This window comes from Marmota marmota, unplaced genomic scaffold (genome assembly GCF_001458135.2).
Source record: "Marmota marmota marmota unplaced genomic scaffold, marMar, whole genome shotgun sequence".
Taxonomy (NCBI): domain Eukaryota; kingdom Metazoa; phylum Chordata; class Mammalia; order Rodentia; family Sciuridae; genus Marmota; species Marmota marmota.
The window spans coordinates 24,124,289-24,149,013 of record NW_026000026.1 but is presented as its reverse complement, the minus strand read 5'-3'; the positions used below and the strand labels follow the sequence as shown (position 1 = coordinate 24,149,013).

Genomic DNA, 24,725 nt, shown 5'->3' with positions numbered 1-24,725 from the left:
TTAAAAAAAAAAAAAAAAAAAAAAACAAAAAAAAAAAAAGGAAGGTTGGAAATGTAGCTCAGTGGTAGAGCACCCCTGCCTTCAAACATAAGGGAAAAAAAAAAGAGGCAAAAAATCTGAAAAGGGAAAATCAATTTTACAAAAACAGCAAAATATATACAATGATAGAGACTAGAACTGAACAAATTCTAGGAAGTACACTGGAATAAAGAATAAAAGGGCTTCACTTATTCTCAAATGGTTCAAAATAGAGAATTAAAAGGCAAATAAGGTAAAATGTTAACATGGAAATCTATACAAAAGGTATAATAGCTATGTAAGGATTTTTGCTGGGATTGAATTCAGGAGCACTTAATAGAGAAAGGATCTCCCTAAATTGCTTAAGGCTTGCTGAGTTGCTGAGGCTGGCTTTGAACTTGTGATCCTTCTGCCTCCATTTCCAAGTCTCTGGGATTACAAGCATGTGTCACCATGCTGGCCTATAACAATTTTTTATACTACTCATAACTTCTGTAAGTCTGAATTTATATTAGAATTAAAAGTCTTTAAAATCAAACACAAAAGTCGGGCACGATGGCACATGCCTGTAAATCCCAACAGATCAGGATGCTGAGGCAGGAGGATCACTAAGCCAATGATAGCAATTAATGGAGACTATTTCTCAAAATAAAAAGAGGGTTGGGATGTGACTTAGTGGTTAAGCACCACTGGATCCAATCCCTGGTATCAAAAAAATTTTTAAAATAATAATAAACACAAAAGGTGTAAAATAATGTGGTGTTGTTGTACGGACAAACGAGGCAAGGCACCGAAGATAGCAGGAAACAGTTTTATTTGGCTGCAGCCAGGTTCAGAGGGTACAGCCTTTGCTGTAATCAATCAATCCCCTGAACCCCGAGTTCAGGGAGTTTCAGAGTTTTATACCCAGTGTGTAAGGGGAGGGGCTCAGAAGTTCACAGTCTGCAGAAGTTCACATAAAAGCAGCTTTTTCTTTCACTGTTCTGGATATGTTAACTCTTCAAGGACAACACCTGAGAAGGGGAGAGCTTCATCTCCCCTTTTCTTTCCTCCCTCTGCCTGCTGTTACCATGGGCCCATTTGTAACTTATCTTAAAAATGTAGTAGACATCTCTTTGAAGCCCAGCTCAAGGCCAGAGGCCTTATTTGCACATTTCTTCAAAGTACTATACTGGATAAGTTTGTGAAAAACTAGTAAGGGGGTGTCTAGCACCTGGAGTGCTGGTATCTTCTCTGCCAGTGGCCAAGTAAACAGGGCAACATGAAAATAGGAAGTTTATCTACAACGGACTCTTTTGCTGCAGTCCTAAAATCAGCCATGGTGAAGCAGGCTTTTCTGTGGAGAAAGGGGGTGCCACTTCAGTGTGAGCTGTGAAAGTTTATAGATGTTTTATAAGGAGGTGAGGTATAACTAAACTTAAATCTTGCCTCTACATCTGCCCCGCCCAGTGGTACATACTTGTAATCCCAGTAACTCAGGAGGCTGAGGCAGGAAGATCACAAGTTTGAGGCCAGCCTCAGCTACTCAGCAAGATCCTGTCTCAGTGAAAACAAAAAAGCGCTGAGCATATTGCTCTGCTTTTAGAGCACCCCACCCCCAACCCCGCCCCAGGGGGAAAAAATCTTGGCTCTACATCTAACTAGCTGTGTGATCTCATGGAAGTTGCTTGGGTTCTCTAAGCCTCAAGAATAGTAATTTCTGCAATGGAGCGAAAACTATCTCCTTTGCTGGATTGTTAAATTTGTATATCCTAGCCTCAAACCATTAAATTTGGCGGGGCGGGACCCCAACAAATCTAATCTGTGATCTGTTTTTAGAATTTTTTAGATTGTATTCAAACAAGTTTATTGCAGAAGATTTTTTTGGAGTTTAACTGCTGACCATTGTTCAGGAGGAAGAATCAAAGGGCTATTTGCTTCCAGGGTTTTTCCTACATTTCCATTTGTGAGGCACTCACCTTGTGGAGTAAAATATTGCAACATATTTGCCCCTCCCCCGCCACTTGGCTCACTGGCTTTTTTTCAGAGGCTTAATGCTGCAGACTTCATGCAGTGGTAGCTAAATGGTGAAGGCTGATAGCCTTGTTGTTTCCAGCTACCAGCATTAACTGAGTCTTTGCTAACACTGCAGTATGTAATTTAATTCTCAAAGAAGCCCAAAGCATTCATGTCCATTTAACAGATGTGATAAAGAACAACTATGGCCAATAGATATAGCTTTAATAAATGGCAGAAACAAGATTCAGATGCAAACTCCGATCCCCAGAGATTCGGTCTTGGCAGTATATCAGGATCCTCCTTTAAAACCTACTTCCTATTTTCCCACACCTCTTATTTATCTGTTAAAAACTAGACTTGCTAGCTAGGCATGGTGGTACCTGTAATCCCAGTGACTCCAGAGGCTGAGGTGGGAGGATTGCAGGTTTGAGGCCAGCCTCAGCAATTTAGGGAGACCTTGTTTTTAAAAAAAAAAAGAGTGGTATAGTGCCCTTGCCTTCACTCACCAGTATCTATTCACCCCACCTCCTCATACACATTTTCTTATCTTTTTTCAAACTTATTTTTTAGTTTTAGGTGGACAAATCTTATTTTTATGTGGTGCTGAGGATCAAACCCAGTGCCCCATGAATGCTAGGTGAGCACTCTACTACTGAGCCACACCCCAGCTCCACATACACATTTTCTGCCGGTTTGATTGAGAGAAAAGAAAGCTAAAAACTAGCCATATGTATCTTAACAGATTTCATTTGTATTTCTAACAATTTTAGACTTTTTTCCCTATCATCTTGAAGTATACTTTATATGATTATTTGTTTATTTATTTATCTATTTTTATTTTTCTGTGTACTGGGAATTAAACTCAGGAGTAGTCAACCACTGACTCACATCCCCAGCCCTATTTTGTATTTTATTTAGAGACAGGGTCTCACTGAGTTGCTTAGCACTTGCCGTCCTCTTGCCTCAGCCTTGTGAGCTGCTATGATTACAGGCATGTGCTACTGTGGCCCACTTGAATGATTATTTATGATTTCTTTTAGGGTCAATACTCTGTCTGCCAGGCTCATTATAGATTCCTTAATTTTTCCCAGACCTGCTTGAAAACATATCCTCTATTATAATGGTTTTTGTTGTTGTTGTTGTTGTTATATAAATGACAACTTTATTTATAATTATTTGACATCTATTTCTTTTTTTATTATTTTTAGTTATATATGACAGTAGAATATATTTTGATACCTCATACATATATGGAGTATAACTTCCCATTCTTATAGTTGTACAAGATGTAATATACTGGTTGTGTATTCATATACGAACACAGGAAAGTTCTGTCTGATTCATTCTACTGACTTTCCCATTCTCATCCCCTCTTTCCTTTGTGCAATCCAATGAACTTCTACTCCCATCCCCCCACCCCACCAATGGTTCTTAATCCTTACTTAATTCATCATGGAACCCACCTCTCTCAAGCAAATATATTTCCCCTTTTGCTCTTCTAAAATGAACTTCATGGATACTGTAGCCTACTTTAAATCCATAATTTTAGGATCAATATTCTATCATAACTGTAATATGTAAGAAGTTATTACATTATTAAATGTGTTTGTGTTCAGACATGGCTACACTGGAAAATAAGATGAAATAAGCAGATTCTTACACTAATGCAGAACCAATATGAATATACCTGTAAATTCAGACTGATGGTGAGAGTGTTTTATTAATGACTCAAAGACTATAATCAGTGTGTTACTGTCTGTAACATGAGTTTTTCAAAATAGTGTTACTTCTTGATTTGGTGTACCCTTGATTCACAAAATCATGGTATTCCTAGAAATTTCAATGTTTATTTGGGTCGGGCTATAGCACAGGAGTAAAGCATTTGCCTAGTATGCATGAACCCCTGGGTTTAATCCGTAATAACTAACACACACACACACACACACAGTAAAAAAGAAGTTTTGGTATATATCAAATATTGGTGATACACTGCTGTTTCCATTATACAGTCTAGTTTTAGTGGTTAAGCAGTTATATTGTATCACTTTTCTGTCAGCAAAGTATCATCTGAAATTTTTATTTTTCCCACTATGTTGGATATGAACTGCTTTCTCAGTGAAGTTTTTATTTTTAATAAAAATTTAATAAAATTTAATAAAAAAAAATTTTAATAAAAATAAAAACTGCTTGTAAGTGTGGAGTATTTTTTCATGTTTATGATATTAAAGTTTTTAAGATTGTGTATGTTTACTTGGCAGAATTTAATTCTACTGTATTCTTCCCACTCTTCATATTATTCTTTATTTTCTAATAGGTCTAAATGGAGGCTATCAGGATGAGTTGGTAGACCATCGTTTGACAGAAAGGGAATGGGCTGATGAATGGAAACATCTTGACCATGTAAGAAGCTTAGCATGTTTAAGTTCCCTAACTTTTTATTACCGTTAATTCTTAATACTACCGACAGTTCATGTATGCTTGAAGTGAATATAATGAGAGCCATGAGATCCTTTCTTTTAATTAAAACTCTCCACTACTCCCTCAGCTGGAGAGCTACGGAGTCACACTCAGCTCTTGGTAGGATGATCTCTTCAGTTTATGAACCAGGTGATCATATAGAAAATGGTTGAAGCATAGGCTTATGAGTTTACGTTCCAGTTTTTCCCTCTTCCTGCCTTCTTCAGCTAAGTAAATTGTTTTACCTTTGTTAGCCTTAGTTTTTATAAATACATAAAAGAATTCAGCATTATTTGAATTCACAGTAGGGTTTTACCAATATATAACATGGTTATTATAGGGCCGGACACATAGAAAGTGTTAATTAAATAAATGGAACTCCTCCAAATACAAACAATAATTAGTAGTGTACAGAATGTAAGCTTGGGTTCTCTTTCCCTTTGGAAGAATTTTCCTGCCGTAAAAAGGGAATAAAATGTGTAGTGCCTGTTTGAAGTGGGCATATTATAGTTTTTTCTCCTTGAGCAATCATTGTTGCTGATCCTTGTGTCTCATTATATTATTATAGAAATCTCTAGTTTTATCAGATGACTATTTATTTAGGCAGAGACTTAATATGGTTTAATCAGTTTTTAAAGCTTCATGTTATAATGAGATTGTATGGTTACTTCAACTTGGAAGAACCCAAAAAACAGTTTTTTTTAAATCCAAAAAAGTAATACAATATCTGCTGCATATTGATATTTCAGTCAACGACTTACAACATTTATGATCATCTTCCCACAAGATATGTCACCTAGGGAGGTTGTAACTGCTTAGTCTGTGGAAGTATACTCCATGATGTTCACACAACAGAATTGCCCAATTACATATTTCTCAGAACATGTCCCTATCATTAAGCAACATGTGACAGTACTTAAATTATGTGTTTTGTGCTGTAGGCCTTGTGTATTCATAGTATAACAACTATTTACATCACATTCATATTGGATTAGGTATTTATAAGTAGTCTAGAGTTAATTTAAGATATATGGGAGGATATGCATAGATTATGCAAATACAACCCTATTTTATATAAAAGACTTGAATGTCTATGGCGTTTGGTATCCACTGGGTTCCTGGAACCAATCCCACATAAATGTGTAAGGATATATATATTGTGTTTGCCTGTCCTCAATTTTCAGTGTACATTGTTTGAATTTCCTCATCTCAGCCTTACTTTCTCTCTCGGTCAGGCCCTGAATTGCATTATGGAAATGGTAGAGAAAACAAGGCGCTCCATGGCAGTTCTGAGGCGCTGCCAGGAATCTGACCGTGAAGAACTCAACTACTGGAAAAGACGATTTAATGAAAACACAGAGATGAGGAAAACAGGGACCGAGTTGGTCTCCAGGCAGCACAGCCCTGGGAGTGCAGATTCACTCAGCAGTGGTAAGGGCAGAGTCTGACGGAACTCAGAGTAAACATCAGCCTTTGGATTCCACCTAATATGCCAGATCTGTTCTACTTTAAAGAAAAGTGGTACTACACTGTGGAGTTAGGGAGAATTGGGTGACTATGAAGAGTAAAGGAAAAAATATGTGAAGTGCTGGTACTTGTCATATTCTAAGAATGTTCATTCTTCCTCAGAGAATGAGAATATTTTTTATTTTGTTCTTTTCCCCCTTCCCATACCACACACACACACACACACACACACACACACACACGAGAATGATCAAAGAGTGGTTGTTAAATTCAGGCTTGCTGAATGTACTATCCTGTCAGGAAAAACTGTCTTTTTCCTTCTTGTGCTCTTCACACTACAATCACCACAAAAGATTTCTCCCCATCAGCAAAAAAGCCGTCCTGCAGCAGTGGAGACCCACTGACTGTCCTCCAGTCCAATTCAGTTCTGACACTGTCTACCTGGAGGTACTGTCAGGTACCACATGTTGGGAGCTCAGTCCCCAACTTGTATCACCTCAGCCTTACATGCCGGGAACAGGCCCCAGGTTGCTTTACCCATGCTTCTGACCCCTTGGATATAAACCAAGCTTCCCACAATTCCCTGCTTGGATTCTTTTATTTGGATGGGTGGCTTGTGGAATTCGGGGGAACAGATTTCTTATAAAGTATATTACAGAGGATACAGATGAAGTGACATATAAGGAAGGATATAGGGGAAGGGACACAGAGTTTGCATGCCTTCTCCAGACCTGCCATCTTTCAGCAATCTCCACATGTCTGGCTAACTGAATGTGTTCTGAAGTTCTCTTAGCCCTGACCCTTGGGGGTTTATGAAGTCTTCATTGTGTATCTAATGCCAGTGGACTGGGTGGGGAAACCCAGCAACTCCTTCTCCAACATCCTTGTCTTCTTTGCAGCAGCTCTTCCTTCAGGGCATGGGGCAGGACCTCTGTAGAATGAGGAGTATCTACTAACCAATTATCAGACAAGGTGGTTTAGAGAATTTCCTTATGGCCAGCTCTAACAAAAGTGGGGGAAGAACAGAGTTATTCTTGTGTGCATATCATAATAACAACTGTATTCTCGTGCCATCACTTTTATTTCTCAGAGTAACCTAGAAAGTGTTCGCCTCATTTTGCCTTCTCTTTTCCCCAGTACCTTATTCAGGAAAATAAAACTATCAACCACTTCCTGGTAGCCTTCCACAAAAGGTTTGGCTATACCAAACTGGATTGTCCCATCTCACGTTTTCCCAGCCTGAAGCAGCAGAGACAAGATAGTTCTTCTCTCAAAAATAATATTTAAGAAGCCAGAGTTATCCCCCAAAATGTTCCTTTACTTTCACCCAGTAACTGAAAAGGTACCCTATCCACAGGCACAGCTAAATGACAGGCCATCTGTGATCACGCTCTTTACCCACCCACCCACTTTTAAGTTCCCAAATGTCATCGGGGAGAACAAATTTCTTATGACAGACCTAGCACATTCCAGAGAAGACAGCTGTTAGTCTCAAAAAGACTGCAACTTTCTGAGACAGAGCCAGAATTAATATCGTGTGTCCAAATGCTCAGTGGCTAAAAGAGCCCACTCTCCCACCCCACCAGCAGCCCTATCTCTTGATCCAGCCGTGGATTATAGCACCATTACGTGTATGTGTAGCACAGAAAGATATCAGAATATTTGTACTTGTGTGATTCCTTTGATAAAAACATCAAAAACAGACAAATCTAACCCTTGGGTCTCCTTCACCATCTACACCCTTAAAAATATTCATGATAACAACTTGCAGAAACTGCTGAAATTCACCTTCCAAACCACATGCCTTCTATCAGTAAGTGAGTGTGTGTGTGTGCACATGAGCTGATGTAGAGAGCAGAGTGGCCACAGTCCTGAGAGGTGGTGTTCTCAAGCCAGAATTTCACGTCTTGGTGGTGTCTAAACATTGCTTGCTGTGCATTACCAATACTCCTCCTTCTAGCTAGATTGACTATATTTTCAGTTTTACCTGGGGTGGTCCTAATTTAAATCTGTATCCTGTCATCATTATTACTAATATTTTCCTCTCAAAAAATAAGATAATTTGGAACCAATTTAACCAAGTGTAATCCCAGAAAGTTGGGAGACTGAGACTGGAGGATCACAAGTTCAAGTCCATCCTTGGCAACTCATGAGAGGTCCTGTCTCAAGATGAAAAACATAAAAAGGGCTGGGAATATTTTTGGTGATAGAGCACTCCAAAAATAAATAAATGAAATAAAACACATATCTCTCATCTGAAAACTTTGAGATTCACAGTATTTTCAGGAACAATTTTGTTCTAACAAGTGATTTATTTTGATAATTTACCTAAGGATACATAAATAAGTGCAAAAATCATGAAGAAGAAAATTCTTACAAAAGTAAGATGAGTGGTTTCCTCTGACATTAATGGAGAAGACATAGCTAGTGCGCTCTTAATGTGTCTTGTCAGCAGTTGTAAGGACAGGGTTGCCAGTCTATCTGGCATCATTTTTACACATTGCTTTGGTTTACCTGCCGATTTTTCATTAAATTTCACACTAATGTTTTTATGAACTTGTGAACCATCTAATAATTTTCAATTTTAAAAAATTTTAGGCTCTTTCTCCCTCTGGAGGCGACTCATGGTCTCCCTTCAATGTGTATATGTATTCCTTGCTTTATCCCCAAAGCTCACTCTTGAGATAGCTCACATTCTCCATTGACTTGGGGGGGGGGGTTAAAGGACAGAAATGAATCTTGCTATCAGTTTTTCCTCAAAATGAGTGTCAGCCTGTGTATTTTCTACAGGTCCTTCCTTAAAGGGTTCAGGGACCCAAGAATCTGAATATATCTGTTCAATGAGACCAGTAATCAGGCAAGATTGGATAATTGCCTATAGTTAAGACCATAGTAGATAGTCTCAGCCACTTTTTGTAACTTTTTTGGTACTGGGGATTAAACCCAGGGGAGCCAATGAGCCAAATTCCCAGGCTTTATTATTTTTCTATTTTGAGACAGGATCTCACCAAGTTTCTGAGGCTGACCTCAAACTTGCTATCCTCCTACCTCAGCCTTCAGAGTCCCTGGGATTCTAGGCGTTCACCACCATGCTTGACCCATGTAACTTTTTAGTGGCATGCATGAGGAGTTAAGGGTGAGCAGGCTCCAGAAGTGAGCCTCTAATATGAAAGATAGAAACGAAGTAATAAGACAAAAGTGGCAGTTGATAGCAGTTCTTCAGAGAAAAGAAAACTTAAAGAAATTATTATTATCATTCATCAAGGAAAAAAAGAATGTTAGAAGAACTACTCTACTCATACTCCAAGTCACAAGTTCCAGAAGGAGTGTACAAAAGAGGCAGAGGGCTGGTGTTGTGGCTCAGTGGTAGAGCGCTTGATAAGATGTTGAGGCACTGGTTCAATTCTCTGCACCACATAAAAATAAATAAATCTTTAAAAAAAAAAAAAAAGGCCAAGAAGATAGAGTACTAATTGAAGTAATTCCAAAAATTAGCCAAGATCTGAGAGATCTAGGTTGAACCAGTATTGGGGTAGGGGCACAGACTATTCATTTGTAAACACTTCTGAAGAAAGTCATTTTAACATAGTTCTATACTTATCCTGGTATTGTGGTACACACCTGTAATTCCAGCTACTCAGGAGACGAAAAGCAAGAGGATTGCAAGTTTCAGGCCAGTCTTGGCCACTTGGCAAGTCTGTCTCAAAGTAAAATAAAAGAACTGGGGATGAAGCTCAGTAGTAGAGTGCCCTGGAGTCAGTCCCCAGTAACCAATCAACTATTTTTTTTGTTGGTGGTAGTTTTTAGAACCAGGGATTGAATCCAGGGGCGCTTAACCACTGATCCACATTCCAAACCCTTTTTATTTTTTATTTAAAGACAGGGTCTTGCTAAGTTACTGAGACTAGTTTTGATCCTCCTGCCTTAGCCTCCCCTGCTGCTGGGATTACAGGTGTGTGCCACCACACCCAACTCACCTCAGTTTTAAAAATGGCAAATTTTAGATTTATTTTATCCCATCCCCTTTGCACAGGACACTAAACCTAGGGCTCCGATAAGTTCTCTTATCACTGATCTAGAGATCCTCTGTCCTATACATCTAGGGGGTTAGCCAGGGGTGCCCTGCTGCTGAGCTACTGAGTCTTTATTTTATTTATTCATTCATTCATTTATTTTGGTACCAGGGATTGAACCCAAGGGCACTTAACCACTGAGCCACATCCCTAGCCCTTTTTATATTTTTATTTTGAAACGGGGTCTGAGTTGCTTAGGACCTCACTAAATTGCTGAGGCTAATTTTGAATTTGGGATCATCCTGCCTCAGTGTCCTGAGCCACTGGGATTACAGGTATGTGCCACCATCTCCGGCTCTATTTTTTATATTGAGACTGGGTCCAGGCTGGCCTTGAACTTGGAGTCCTCCTGCCTGAGCCTCCTGCGTAGCTCAGATAACAGGTGTTTTCTACCACACTATACATTTTTTAAAGCTCAAAGAAAATAATGGTCGGTTGTTGACAGCATTAAATTAATTAGAACACTTTTTTTTAAGTGAGGTCCTAAGCAATTTGGTGAGACCCTGTCTCAAAATAAAAAGGGCTGGGGATGTGGCTCAGTGGTGAAGTACCTGGACTGGGAAGTAGGGATATAGCTCAGTAGTAATCGCCCCCCCCAATCCTCCAGTTTCAATCACCCATACCACCAAAAATATATGTGGACAGAATGCTTTTACTTATTTTTATGCAGTGTTAAGAATTTAACCTAGTGCCTCACATGTGCTAGGCAAACACTCTGTGATGAGTCACCCTCTACCCATGTCCTTCCTAATGAATCACAGGGGTGTCTTTTGGGCTTAGCACTATTTGAGACCTGCACCTTTTCTTTCTTCTCTTTATTTTAAATTTTGAGACAGGGTCTCACTAAGTTGCGAGGGCTCTCCTCAAGCTTGATCCTCCTGCCTCAGCAAACTGAGTAGCTAGGATCACGGGTGTGTGCCTTCATCCCCAGCTCTCTATATTTTCTTTTGAAAAAAATTTTTTTGTAGCCATAAATGGATAGAATGCCTTTATTTGTTTATTTTTATGTGATGCTAAGGATGGAACCCAGTGCCTCACAACATGCTAGGCAAGCGCCCTGCCACTGAACCCCAGCCCAGCCCCCTCTGTGTATTTTCTTTACTACTTGTTTATTTTTTCCTTCCCTTAGTTTAGTTCACAAGCATTTTAAGAAACTTTAAAAGGAAACCACCTTAAATTATATACAGAGATTCTGAGTTGCCAAGAAACTAAAGCTATCCTTCCTGACATCTACAAATCAGAGCTAGAGACCTGTGTGTGCACAAGGGGAGAGAATTAAATAGAAAATGGAGACACAGAGACAAATGTACATATATCTGTGGGCTTATCATCTCACTGTTTATTAAATACTATTAATATTTGATATTATTTCATAATCTGATTTTCCTTTATCAGAAATTTTTTTGGACTAAGGCAATACATTTTGAGTCTAATGAATGAAAAGTCTAATAAAAATCTGTTTCAGGGCTCCGAGTGATAGCTTAGAGGTAGTGATAGCTCACATGATGCCCTGAGTTTGATCCCCATCACCACCAAAAAAAAAAAATTGTGTATGTGTCATAAAATGAAACTGCTGATTAAAAGAGCTTCTGACACTATATTCTTTATCTTTCTTTTGTAGATTCTCAGCGGGAATTCAGTAGTAGACCAGGAACAGGATACGTACCTGTGGAGTTTTGGAAGAAAACAGGTATGTGTCTATCTGCTTAGAGCCTGCATGAACTCACTAGTTTGTATAAGCAGGGAACACACACTGGGGGAAAGGTTGGTGACTGGCTGTCTGGTTGTCTAGAAACTTCCCCTGGTGGAGCTCATGGCTCTTGCTTCTTCCCCCCTCCACTTTGTCCTGGGCTGCCTGTCATGTTTCTTTGCAGGTCAGGGGTTTGGGATAGCTCCCTCCAGGTTCTTTCTCACCTTTCTGTTGGATTACTCTGAGGCATGAAATAATGAGCTCTTCCCACCCTTTTGATATAAATTGAATTCATTTCTGCCTGATCTCCTTGCTAGCATCACACAGTGTGTTCACACTGCTGCCACATTCACTCAATGTTGCTCTTGGAGCAGCCCTTTAATCTCTCTGTTCTTCAGATAATAAACAAATGGACAAAGGCCAGGGGTGGTGGCACTTGCCTGTAATCCCAGCAGCTTGGGAGGCTGAGGCAGGAGGATCTTGAGTTCAAAGCCAGCTGCAGCAATTTAGGCCCTTAGGAACTCAGTAAGACCCTATCTCTAAATAAAAAATACAAAAAAAAAAAGGGCCTGGGATGGGGCTTAGCTGTTAAGTGACCTTGGGTTCAATCCCTGGTACCAAAAAAACAAATGGACAAAAGATATGAGTAGACAGACAGATTATGCTATGGCAAATACAGATCAACTTACTGTAAAATTTTTTCCTCAGTAAGCAAGAATGTGCATGATAAATGAATCCCAATAAATTAGCACCCAAAATCCTTAACGCCTAGTTATAGACAAAATTTTCGAGATAATTCCTTAGTTTTATATAAAAAGTCAAATGGTCAAATGTTACCAATAGTTATTACATGCTGATTCTTCACTCCCATGCTTTTGAATGTTTCCTTCCAAAAGCAAATTATCCAGACTAAACACAAATTGTAAGTGATAAAGAAACTGTTTTTATGGGGTGTTGTTCAGTGATACACCCTCCATCCCCTACCAAAAAGAGTGTTTTTTGTAGATTCTTGAGGCAACCTGAATATGGAAAATGCCAAAATATCTATTCACTTATAGTTAACTTATAGTTTGATAACACAACAAAATAAAAATTTAAAATGATTTAGAAAATTTCATGCAATTGGAAATGGGAAAATGTATATCACTGTCATAATAAGTGGGATATAGTTATGGGAAATGAAGATAATCATAAGAGAAAGATGACCATGGAAGGATTTCCTTAGGCATCTAAGTTATGTAGTCTTTTTGTTTGTTTGTTAAGGAAAGAGGTTTATTGCTTTGCTAGCAAAGGAGAAACAGGGACTCCTGTCCCAGATGTTGTGATTCTGCTCATCCAAAGAACTAAAGAGGTTACTCAAAGGCTGCATTCCATGTGTTCTCTGTTGGACTTATAATTCACTGGTTAATTTGGAAAATTACCAGTTTCTGAGATCTTCTGGTGCCATCCCCAAAGTCTGGATTACTTCATTCCTATGGTGGGTGTGTACTCAAGGACAGATAAATCTGTCTAGGAGGGGAAGAACAGTAATCCTATTTCCCTTGAGATTAGGGATGGGGAAAGATTAGAGAGGAGCAGGGAGAGAAGAAAAGAAAGAACAGGTCCATTTTAAAAGTAAGTCACAGTGGCAGAGCCATAAGGGCTATATTCAGAGCATAAAGTGAATCACTATTATATTTCCTGTCAATTTCTACATTCCATTTCTATGGAAAAATAGATGCCAACATCTCCAAGCTGCTTCCTGCTGAAAGAGGGCTAAGTTGGGGGAAGTAACCCAAAGTTCTTGTTCCCTTTTTGGTTGGGGAGGGTTACTGGGGATTGAACTCAGGGACACTCAACCACTGAGCCACATCCCCAGCCCTCTTTAGTATTTTATTTAGAGACAGGGTCTCACTGATTACTTAGTGCCTCGCTGTTGCTGAGGCTGGCTTTGAACTCACGATCCTTCTGCCTCAGCTTCCGGAGCTGCTGGGACTACAGGCCTGCACCTGGCCAAAGTTCTTGTTCTCTGTCAAGTGGGGTGTGGACAGTTAAGGGCATTTGGCATCAGAGCAGTCCAGAGGTTCACGGTGGCAATGGCAGGTGACTACAAGGCATACATAGTGCAGGAGTTGTGCAGATAGCCAAGGGTTTTGCGACTTTACGGAGTTCAATTTCCTTTTTCTCAAAGTGGACCATGATGGAACAACCTGTACCACTCAGAAAGCAGTTGTGTAGTCTGTGGACTCATGCGTGTGGAAGGTCATTCACATTCACATTGGAGATTGAGGCTCAGATGCATAGAATATATGTCATTTGGAGTGTCCACTTATGGAAACCAAGCCAGGGTAGTGGAGATGGGAGGAAGTCACCAGGTGGCGTGATGGTGACTGGACAGGGTTTAGAAGCCTAGGGCAGTCTACTTAGATCTGTATCTTCAGCTTGTTTCTCTGTGGTGCTCAATATCATGTCAACAACTCTGCCTCCTGGTCATTTATACCTGGCTCTCCAGAGACACATCAAACCATCTCATTTGCCTCCACACCAGCTTCTTACATATCACCCATTTCATTGCATAACACTCCCATCTCTTTTACCTCCACTTCTAGACCCTTTAGTGCTACCAACCTTTGGCTCTTCCCTTCCTGGGTGCCACTTGCTCTATCAACTGGATGACTGCCACAACCTGCCAGTTGCAGAGAATCCTTTAAGGGGTTCACATTTCCTTTAGAAAATAAGGCCAAGTAAGGCATGCAAAACTTTCCAAAATCTCATTTCCACCTGCCGTCTCAACCAGAGCACTTTGAGAGTGGGGCGTTGATACTGGGGATTGAACCCCCAGGGTTCAATATACCACTGAAGTACATCTCCAGCCCCTTTTTATTTTTTGAGACAGGGTCTTGCTAAGTTGCTGAAGGTGGCCTTGAAACTTGTGATCTTCCTGCCTCAGCCTTCCAAGTTGCTAGTATTTCAGGCGTGTGCCACTGTCCTGGGCAGAGCGTGTTTTTTTGATCCTTCCCTCCCACTTTTCTCCTTCTAGCCTTTCATACTGACATACATGATGGCACCTTAGCCACCATTATACTTGATAAGAAAAACAGTTCTGAGGTGTGGACAATGTTCTGTCTCCTTTGTATCCCCAAACCCGCCACAGTAGGTACCTCCATATGCACACCCAAAAAATTATTGCATGAATGGACAAGTGATTGTAAGAATGAATATACCTACATATGCCATGTGTTTACCCCTGTGCATCTTGTCTCTGCTCCATCTTTGGAAATGCTGTGGGGTGGGGGGAAAGATTTCTTGACCAGTTGATTTTACTGTGACTTTCTTCTAGAAGAAGCTGTGAATAAGGTGAAAATTCAGGCCATGTCAGAAGTACAGAAGGCCGTGGCTGAGGCTGAGCAAAAAGCCTTTGAAGTGATTGCAACAGAGAGAGCGCGAATGGAGCAGACCATAGCGGACGTCAAACGACAGGCTGCGGAGGACGCCTTCCTCGTCATCAACGAGCAGGAAGAGTCGACCGAGGTCAGCCCTCTGTTAGGGCCTGGGGCTGGGCATTTCGGGGAGCAGCTCTGCCTGCCTCAATTGCTGGGCAGGAAGACAGAGTTCACTTATGGACAAGACTAGAATTTTTAGGCAATACCAGAACAGTTTTATTTCTGTTTATTTATTCACTTTAAATTATTGTATTGTATTTACACACACACACACACACACACACATACACAAAACCTCATTATAGTTACTTTAAGTTTTGAAAACTTATCCTAAGGGTAGAGTTTGTGTCATTGCATGATAATGATAACTGACTTGAGTGGACTGACTGGGTGTCAGAAACCCAGCCATGTAAGTGTGTTTTCTTTTTGGTCCTCACCGTGAGCATGGAAGGTAGGTATTATTGAATCCCATAATCTGTAGATGCAGCAGTGGCTCAGGGAATATAACTGACACCCACAGTGCTGAGGATAAGTACAGGGGTAAGAAAGGGCAGGTTCTACTTGAATCTAGTTTTTTATAAATAAAACTTATTATGGATGGAAGTGACAGATTGGGCAGACTTGCCCAGTGCCCAGGACTTACAGCCTACAACTTGGTGATGCTTCTGTGTAACAAGGACAAACATGAAAAAAAGGGAGGGGTGGTATGGCAGAAACTTAACAGTCCCGACAGTGGTTTTAAATTAAAGTACTTTTTTGTTTATTTAAATGTTCCAATTCAGTGTAGCAAGGCCCAGCATTGCACTGTGGGAATGAAAATGCCTAACTGTCCTGTCACTGCGGCAAAAGGAGTAAAAAGCCTTCTGGTTCTCTTATAGTGAAGATACCAAGTATGAGAATATAGTTCCTGTAAACCTCTCTCTTTTCCTTCCCCACTCCTACTTTTTCTATAGAATGATTCTTGAGCGATAATATTTATTTCTGTTCCCTGTGTTTAATTCTGTATCCTTAACTATTTATATCAATATATACATCTGCCCGTATTTATCTACTTTTATATCTATGTTTATCCTTAACTGTGTCTGTCTCCAAAGACGGAATGTGGCTTTTGGCTAAGAACATGGATTCTGAGTCTGGACGGCCTAGCTATAATCCCAGCTGTCCATTTAGAGGGTTGTGCTTTTAAGAAGCTATACTCTTAAACAACTCACAGAGTGGCCTGTAGGTGAGGGGTAGAGCAGCTTCTATCCCAGCAAACTTGCTTTCCAAAATAGGAGGGGAATAGAGGGCCTAAGCTTTGGGTGAGTTTTCACTGACCAGAAAGGCCAATTCTCTTGGGACTTCATCCCAGAAAATTCTCCTTAAAGTTTATCAAGTATCTGTACCTTCTCTTTTACCTTGTGAGAAACTGGTTGGTATGAGGAAGCAGACTAGAGGTTAGGAGCCCTGAGCTCCAGTCCCAGCTTCCTTCACACTAGCAGTGTACCCTTAAGAGTGAGCTTCCTTCTGTGTACAGTGGATATAGTAGCGCCTTCCTGTTGGCCTGGTAGCACTGTGCAGGTAGAAAGGACTTTGTTGTGTCATTAGTATGTAAGCTTTGACGGCTCACACAACACAGCCCCAGACCCCAGCTTCCCTGTAGTGCCTTAGGTTGAAGGGACAAATGAGAGGTCCCCTTGTCTGTACCATAGGACATGTTCTATTCCCAGCCTGGGTCTCCTGGCAAACATAATGGGCTAGCAGGCAACAGTAAAATGGGGAATTCTTTCCCCTGTGAGGATCGCAGTAAGGTCAGGGAGGTTCCACGGCTTCTGGAAAGCACCAGGTGGTTTTTGTGGACCCCGGCCCTCACTTGGAGTAATGCTGACATAAGTGATAGCCCCCATTTGACAATGGAAATTCTGGAATCATATTTATGATTTCCATGACCAGTAACTTGGAAGGTTGATAACCTTGCCCCATTAACCACAGAGCATAATTTGGCTAAGTCCTAGAGGTTAGGAGCCCTGAGCTCCAGTCCCAGCTTTCTTCACACTTGCAGTGTATCCTTAAGAATCAGCTTCTTGCCTCAAAGCTATAGCTGAAGCTGATTTGAAGGGTGACTACAATAAGATTTGGGGTTTTTTTTGTTTTGGGGTTTTGTGTGTGTGTATGTGTGTTGTTTGTTTGTTTTTTGTTTTTACACTGGAGGTTGAACCCAAGGTGTTTTACCACTGAACTATATCCCCAACCCTTTATGTTTTTTATTTTGAGACAAGGTTTCACTAAGTTGTGAGGCTGGCTTCAAACTTTCTATCCTGCTGCCTCAGCCTCCCAGGTTGTTGGGATCACTGCCTTATGTCTACCTCGCCCGGCTCTTTTTGTTGTTGTTTCATTAGGGTCTTGAGCCCAGCCTGGCTCAAACTCCTGGGCTCAAGCTGTCCTCCTGCCTCAGTCTGCTGAGTCATCACGCAGCACCACACCTGAGTTTGTCTCATATCTTAAAAAAATAAACCCCTCTTAGTCAATTCAGGGACAAGCCCAACAAGGGAAAGAAAACGGGAAACTGTCCTTGTCACCCCTGGCTGCTCTGACACTCTGTTGTTCTGCACGTCTGTGAGCATGCCTCTGGGGGAGGCTGTGTTCTTCGTTTTTCTGTCTTTCATAAACCTTCTGTATTTCAAAAGCTTTTTCAAAAATAATGGCAGCCAAGAAGAAAGTACCAGAGGTTTAATACTCTGATCCAGTTCTGAGATGTCCTTGTGGACCGAGGAAGAAGAGGCTTGCCCATCCTGCTGGTGGCAGCTTGTGAGGCAGCAGCTGGGTTCTTCCCCACAAGTGACAACATTCAGCCAAAGGATTTTTGGGAGTCAGCCTGTTGGACTCCATAGTAGGAAATTGTCTGGAACACAGTTTGCTTGAGGGTCTGTAAATGTAACCTAAGAATTACATCTGTTCCCTATTTTGGTCCTCTGGTGTTGGTGTTGGCAAGTTTTGACATTCCCTACAGTGTGTTTCCTGGGAAGCCTGTGTTAGCAGGGCATCGGCAGTCTTTTCTAATGTGCTTTGAAACCAGATTCATACATGGAGTATCAGGAGGTCCAGGTTCCAGACTTTGCATAGCCCCTTGATCATTTGTAACCTTAGAAAGTCTGGCCCTCGTTTTTCCCATTTGTACAACATACAAGGTGGTCAAGGAGACCCCAGCATCCATTTTTGCCCTGTTGCCTGTTTTGTACTCAGGTCAGACATCCTGATTTCATTTGGAGGTAGGGATGATTATTGCCTAAGTAGTTTCACAGCCAGCCTGGAGATTGGCTTCTCCCAGTCTTGGTTTCGTGGGCAGGAACGCTGGCTGATAGCTTCACCTGGTCATTGCCGTAAAGCTTTTCTCTTAGCAGTAGGTCCTGCAGAACATTGACGTGTCACTGGTGAATCTTAGGGAGCCTACAGGAAAGAAAGGCCGCAGCACTGGGGCCTGCATTGTGGCCAGGTTTATTCCCATGCATTCCTCCCTCTGAGCTGAGTGGGGAGACGTTAGGTTGTCTGTGTAGGGACTGATTCTATTCCTGCTTCTTGGCACTGCTTCAGCCCTCCCCAAGCCTCACTTGGCTCATATCCTCAGTAGTAAAATTAATACTGGTACACTCTCCCCAGGGGTTCTACTGAATCCTGGTCACACCTGCCCACTCTGAGAAAGTACAGGAAGTAATAAGAAGATGCTGTAAGTTAGACTTACAGAGCCCTGAGTGCTGAGTGGCCCCAAGACTGGGCTTTTAACTTTCCCATGATCCTAGCCCAGTCTGTAAAGAGACACAGCAGTGAAGGGAAGACAGGCAAGGCAGAGAACAAAATTGGAAGTAGCACAGCCACCTCCCAGGTGACTTAAGATCAGTTTGGCCTATACACTAGTCTTTGGTTTTAAAAAAAAAAAAAAAACAGTATTGCTGGGCATGATGGTGCATGTATGTAATCTCGGTGGCTTGGGAGGCTGAGGCAGGATTGCAGGTTCAGGTCTAGCCTCAGCAACTTAGCAAGAGCCTGTCACAAAATAAAAAAGGCTGGGGATGTAGCTTAGTAGTTAAAAACAACTTCCAGGCTGGGGATATAGGGATATAGCTCAGTTGGTAGAGTGCTTGCCTCACATGCACAGGCCCTGGGTTCGATCCCCAGCAGCACAAAAAATAAACAAATAAAAAAAACTTCCAGGTTAAATCTCCTGTACCACCAAAAAGAAGAAGGGGAGAAACGAGAGAGAGAATCTGTGCCTTAAGCAGAAGATGGGAACCACCCTCTAGAGCTGGTACTGATCAAAGTGTCTTCACATAGGCCCTCACTTTGCCCATGGCCCCATGAGAAGGAAGTTTGTTTGCTCTACAGATGAAGGATGCTCGGAAAGGGGGTGCATATGTCCCATGGTTATGCAGATAGCAGCAGAGGCAGGACTCAACCACAGTGTGTGGCTCCACAGCCCTTGCTCTGTCATGCAGGAGAAAGTGACATGACAAGTCCATCCCCCAAGATCCCAGCAACCACTAACTGATGATACCTGTGTCTTGCAGAACTGCTGGAACTGTGGCCGCAAAGCCAGTGAGACATGCAGTGGCTGCAATATCGCACGGTACTGCGGCTCTTTCTGCCAGCACAAGGACTGGGAGCGGCACCACCGCCTCTGTGGCCAGAGCCTGCATGGCCAGAGTCCCCACAGCCAGGGCCGGCCGCTGCTTCCTGGAGGGAGGGGCTCCTCGGTCAGGTCTGCTGACTGCAGTGTGCCCAGCCCAGCCCTGGACAAGACCTCAGCAGCCACCTCACGTTCCTCAACTCCTGCCTCTGTGACAGCCATTGATACCAATGGACTCTAAACCCCAAGTTCCACTTCTCTGATGACCACTCTGAATGACAGAACCCTTGCACCAAAGGGCCTGGCTGTTGGAATAAGTAGCTTGGGTCATCAGCAAGAAATGAAGTGCAGCAGGAAACATCCAAGCAGCACTCCGTGGTCTGTCTTGGACTTGCATCTGTGTCCTGGTAGAATGAGTGCCATTCTCTGCACACAAGCAGCCCATCTGAGCTGCCTCTTCTGGGGGCTTTCATGGTGTGTTCCTTCCCAGCTGAAGCTGGCTTGGCTCCTTGGAGGCCACAACTTCCCCAGCTCCTTGAGTCAGCAGACTGATGAATGTGACAGCCAGGCTGGCAGCAGCTTGCCATGTACTATCTCCCACTCTGTCCATGGTCCTCAGATGGCAGAGACCTCGAGCCTGGCAGCAGACTGAGGAGGAGAAGGATTCCCCCTCCCACTGAGTAGCTCTTTGAGCCCTTTTCCATCCTCAGAAGGCGACACTGATTGGCTTCATGGGCACTTGGGTATACCAAAAGCATCACTTGAGACTCCCTTCTCAACCCTGCTTTCAGACTTAAGATGCTCAGAAATGACAGGAAAGAAGTCACCACTTTAATATGAGCACCCATGATAATAAAAATAAATAAATAAATCTTCCCTAAGCAACACAGATCATTTTGGACAAGATTTTCCAACCTGGCTGGCTACTTTACTTTGGAACCCATTTTTCTCCCTCTTTGTTGATTTTGCTTGTGCAGAAAATATTTTCCAGCGCATGGATTTGTCCAAGAGAGAATGAGACTCCATCATGTTAGTCTTTTCTCTCTGAGCATGTTGACCACCTCCTGTCATCAAATCACTGAGTGGATCATCCCTTGGAAATGCAGAGCCTTCTGCCCTCGCCTGGCTGTTTGCACAGTTGTCTCGTTCTATGTCCTTTTCTCTCCCAGACCACACACGTCCAGACTGCTGTGGGCATCTTCTGCCCACGGGCTCTGTTTGGCACCTTTAGGCCACAGTTGTCCCCCTGGATGTGCTGTGGTGTGTTTGTAGGACTTGCCCCACCCACCAAGGCCTGGTCTTCTCTGAGCAGCCCTCCTGGACCTGAAGGAATCCTTCAGACCTGCTCCATGGAGTCATTAGCAGGCACAGTCTCAGTTTACCTTCCCTTAGCTGTTCAGTACCTTCCCTCTGGTTCTTGGAGTGTGGGACTCATCTAGGAAAGCAAGCCTGACCCGTTCTTCCTCCTCTCTCCAGGAGTTTTCCTGCTTCCTGGCACTCCAAATTGACATTACCTGTATCCCTTTCACAGTGGTGGCCACTGCCTCACAGGTTCTCTTTTGCCATTTGGGTTTTGTCGGGAGCCCAAGGACCTTGCCTGCCCCTCCTGCTTGGCACCTTTGAGCCTCTAGTGTCCTGTCCCGTGGAATCAGTTGGAGTGACGTGGTTAGCCCTGCTCCTGCTGGCTTGAGAGCCAGGGTTAGATCACCACCTTCACACAGACAGAGTGCAGGAAGAGGGATGGACACAGTGGTGTTCTTGCATAGAGGGGCATCTTCCTTTAGAACCCACCTGATTCATCTTAACCAGTCTTAGACACTCAATACAAGACACCTTTAAAATCCCTAGATTTCCATCCTATAAAGCAAGGTAGACTCAGAAAAAGAACAGAGAATCATGCTCCTTGACCACATAAGACCCCCTGTTTTCTGTCAGCCTGTATGGCTGTGTCCCCACCACCTCTACCTCCTGGAGCCCTAGCAGCTAGGGCAGCCTGGCTTTACTAGGCATGGAGTCAATCCTCAAATTGTGCACCCACATTTCCATAAGAAAGGGGGTATCTTCTGAAAAGACCTTTGAGCCTCTAACTCAGTTGTAGAAGGAGGGCATCTCACATTATATACTGGATCTGCCCTCGGGTTATTTTCCTTAAATAAGTTAGATGAACACCTAAACAGCTTTTTAAAATCTTCACTGGCAACAAGACTAGCCAGGGTAGCTCAGGTTTTTTACTGGCTGGAATAAAGAGCCAAAACAAATATAATACTTATCAAGGCTTGAGGTCGATTTGGGGTGTAGGGCCTGACCTACTTCTGTGGGCTCTGGTTTCAATGACAGTTCCTGTTTCCAAGTCTTTGTAATGCTGTTCTAGACTGCTTTGCTCATGTGATACTGGAAGCCTGTCTGCAGACCTGAGCAAAATTGTGCACCACAGTTCTCAGACCATTCCCTATGTTCATTCTGGTCAGTGTCACACACAAGTCACTAGGGCATCAGTACAGGACTAACTATTCAAACTTAAGGAATCCCTTTCTCTGGGAACTTCCTTTCTCTAATCCAACTTCCTAATTGAGGGGAAGAGCAGAACCTAGGATGAGGTAGGTGGCTGGGGGGACAGATGTGAGTCCAGGTCCCAGGTTAGAGTTGAGCATAAAGCGCCCCCCACCACCACCACCTTTCTCATCTCCACTAGGATTTAAAAGAAGTAGTATCCGTATAATGAGGTTGCTCAGAGGTCTGGCCTCTACTCAGGCTAAGAGGCTGGGATGATGGTACAAAAGTGGGCAGGGCAAGGCAGTCAGAGGCTCTTTGATTTTATCATGGAAACCAGAAGCAAAGAGCATAAGGCCAGTGCTCAACATCGCTTGCTGAGGGACACTGATGAGTTCTTTGCCAAAAGAATGATTGCAGGAACCAGAGAACACCAAATGTGGCCAAAGTAGGAGCCGACTTTTTTTTTTTTTGAGGGGGTGGTATCTTGAGATTGAACCCAGGGATGCTTTATCACTGACCACATCCCCAACCCTTTTTATTTTTTACTTTGAGATAGGGTCTCCCTAACTTGCTTAGGGCCTCACCAAATTGCTAAGTCTGGCCTTGAACTTGCTTCAGTCTCCCATGTCACTGGGATTATAGATGTGCATCACCATACCTGGCTTGGAACCGACTTAAGTGTCCCAAGGGATAGTTGAGGGCAGGGTTTCTATCTTCAGTTGTTTTCTGTGTCCCCTTTCACCTGCACTGTCCTGACTCCATGCAACCGTGAAGATGACTCAAGCCCAGGAATAGGCAGTCCACCCTGTGAACCACCCTCTAGAGCTGGTACTGATCAAATTTCAGCTCCAGGGCTGAAATTTCAGCACATCTGCTCAGATTGGGTGGATGGATCATTCTTAGGGCACCCCTGAGTCGTGTCTGCCAGGATATCTACATCTGGGAACCTCAGGTCTACCCTTGGCACTGACTGCTCCCCTCTGCAGTGTGGACCCTTTGCTATCTGCCCATCAGTTCCCCTAGAATTCATCATTTCTTGGTGTCAACCTGTGCATCTTTAGCATCCAGACAGAAACATCTACATGTTGCTTTCTTTGTACAACCTGTCCCAAAGTTGAAGTGATCCCCAACTGTCACTGCTCACAAGGCTGTAGACATCGGTTCGGGTCATTCTGGAAGATATCTCAGCAATTGTGTTTGAAGATTCAACAGTATAATTGGAATGTATGGTAGTGAGTTGTCCAGAGAGAGCATAAAGGACCACCAGATGGCCATTTGTTCTGGAAACTGTAGAGGGTCACGGATGGAATAAAGCATTACCAGTACGATACATCTTGGGGGCTTTTTTCATAACTGAACTAGAACCAAGGTTCAAAGGCTGTGGATTCCAAGCCAGTTTTTTGGATGGTTTTTACTTGGGTGGCGGCATGTTTGAACCAAATGTGAGAAAAGCCAGAAGGACTGTCCCAGCACAGGCCAAATGGCCAGCTGTCAGAGAAGAGCCCTGCCTGGGCCCAACTGGGCAACAGGGCCGGCTGTTCGGCAGGCCCCTTCCCACTTGAGGATGTTCTTGTGAAACCAAAATGCTGACTACCGGCCTCTTTGCTCCGGTGCATTGACATGCTCATTTCCAAAGATGATGGAGCAGGTGACCTTTCCCATCATGAGCCAGAAGGTTGGGAAGCCTGAGGGCAGGCCCCCTCCAAGCCACAGAAAATGGCGCTTCCCACGCACCCCCCATCTGGTCAGGCCTCCAGCTGCCAGTGTATACTCTCATTGATGCTTAAACCAAATAGGGCATGTGTGGCTGGTGTCTGTCAGGGACAGCCCCGTCCCTGTCTTGGGTCAGCAGAGAGAAGCAGCAATAAGCATTCGGTGAATGGTTGAAAGGGCTGTTTGGCTAAGAGGCCTTCAGCCCACTGACATGGCTTTCCAAGTTCCTGATAAGGCTACAAAGGCTCCGTCCATAAAAGAAAGCTGATAATGTAAATAAGTAGAAAACTAAGCCGCAGAGCGCAATTTTCAAAGGGGGACATGAATGTGAAACCACCTGCAGAATGCGTTAGTCTTGATTTTTCTGTGCTTTGTCATTTTACTCTGATAGGAACTTTTGTTACTTAACTCTGTGCATAACTTATTTAATGTACTGTATAAATGAACCAAAACTGTTAAATATGTATTTAGTTTGTTCTACTTAAAGTAGTCAATAAAAAGGCTATATTCCTTTTCTGACTCAAACTGAACTGGGCCTGGGAGGGAAGGTGTACACTGTGAGTGGCCTGACAGGGGCTCTGTGTCCCCTCCCCCTAGTTCCCAAACTGGAGGGCTGAGGGAGAGGTGCTCCTGCCCAGTTGCTGAGGCTGAGCTGCTACAGAGATAGTTCCAGCACTGGAGCCCTGCAGGGCCTGCAGCTGGGCCCTGTGGGAAGCTAGTTCGGTCACCTTGTCTGGCCCAGGGGAGCAGGCTGGTTGCACATGCCCACCCAGAGGCCTGCAGCCATTGCCTGC

At 42.9% G+C, this 24,725-nt stretch overlaps 1 protein-coding gene across 5 annotated transcripts in view; it reads left to right on the top strand.

The window, feature by feature from the left end:
• Cbfa2t2 (CBFA2/RUNX1 partner transcriptional co-repressor 2) overlaps positions 1 to 24,443 on the top strand; it is a 147,397-nt gene extending 122,954 nt beyond the window's left edge. For 4 of the 5 annotated variants that reach the window (XM_048811106.1, XM_048811104.1, XM_048811107.1 and 1 more), the window contains 5 exons: positions 4,331 to 4,416; positions 5,709 to 5,904; positions 11,635 to 11,703; positions 15,023 to 15,213; positions 19,667 to 24,443. In XM_048811106.1, coding sequence (XP_048667063.1) covers positions 4,331 to 4,416; positions 5,709 to 5,904; positions 11,635 to 11,703; positions 15,023 to 15,213; positions 19,667 to 19,966 — 842 coding nt within the window. In that variant the 3' untranslated portion in view covers positions 19,967 to 24,443. The remainder of the gene's footprint in view (positions 1 to 4,330; positions 4,417 to 5,708; positions 5,905 to 11,634; positions 11,704 to 15,022; positions 15,214 to 19,666) is intronic. The other variant, XM_048811105.1, reaches the window with a different exon arrangement.
• Positions 24,444 to 24,725: the final 282 nt, after the last annotated feature.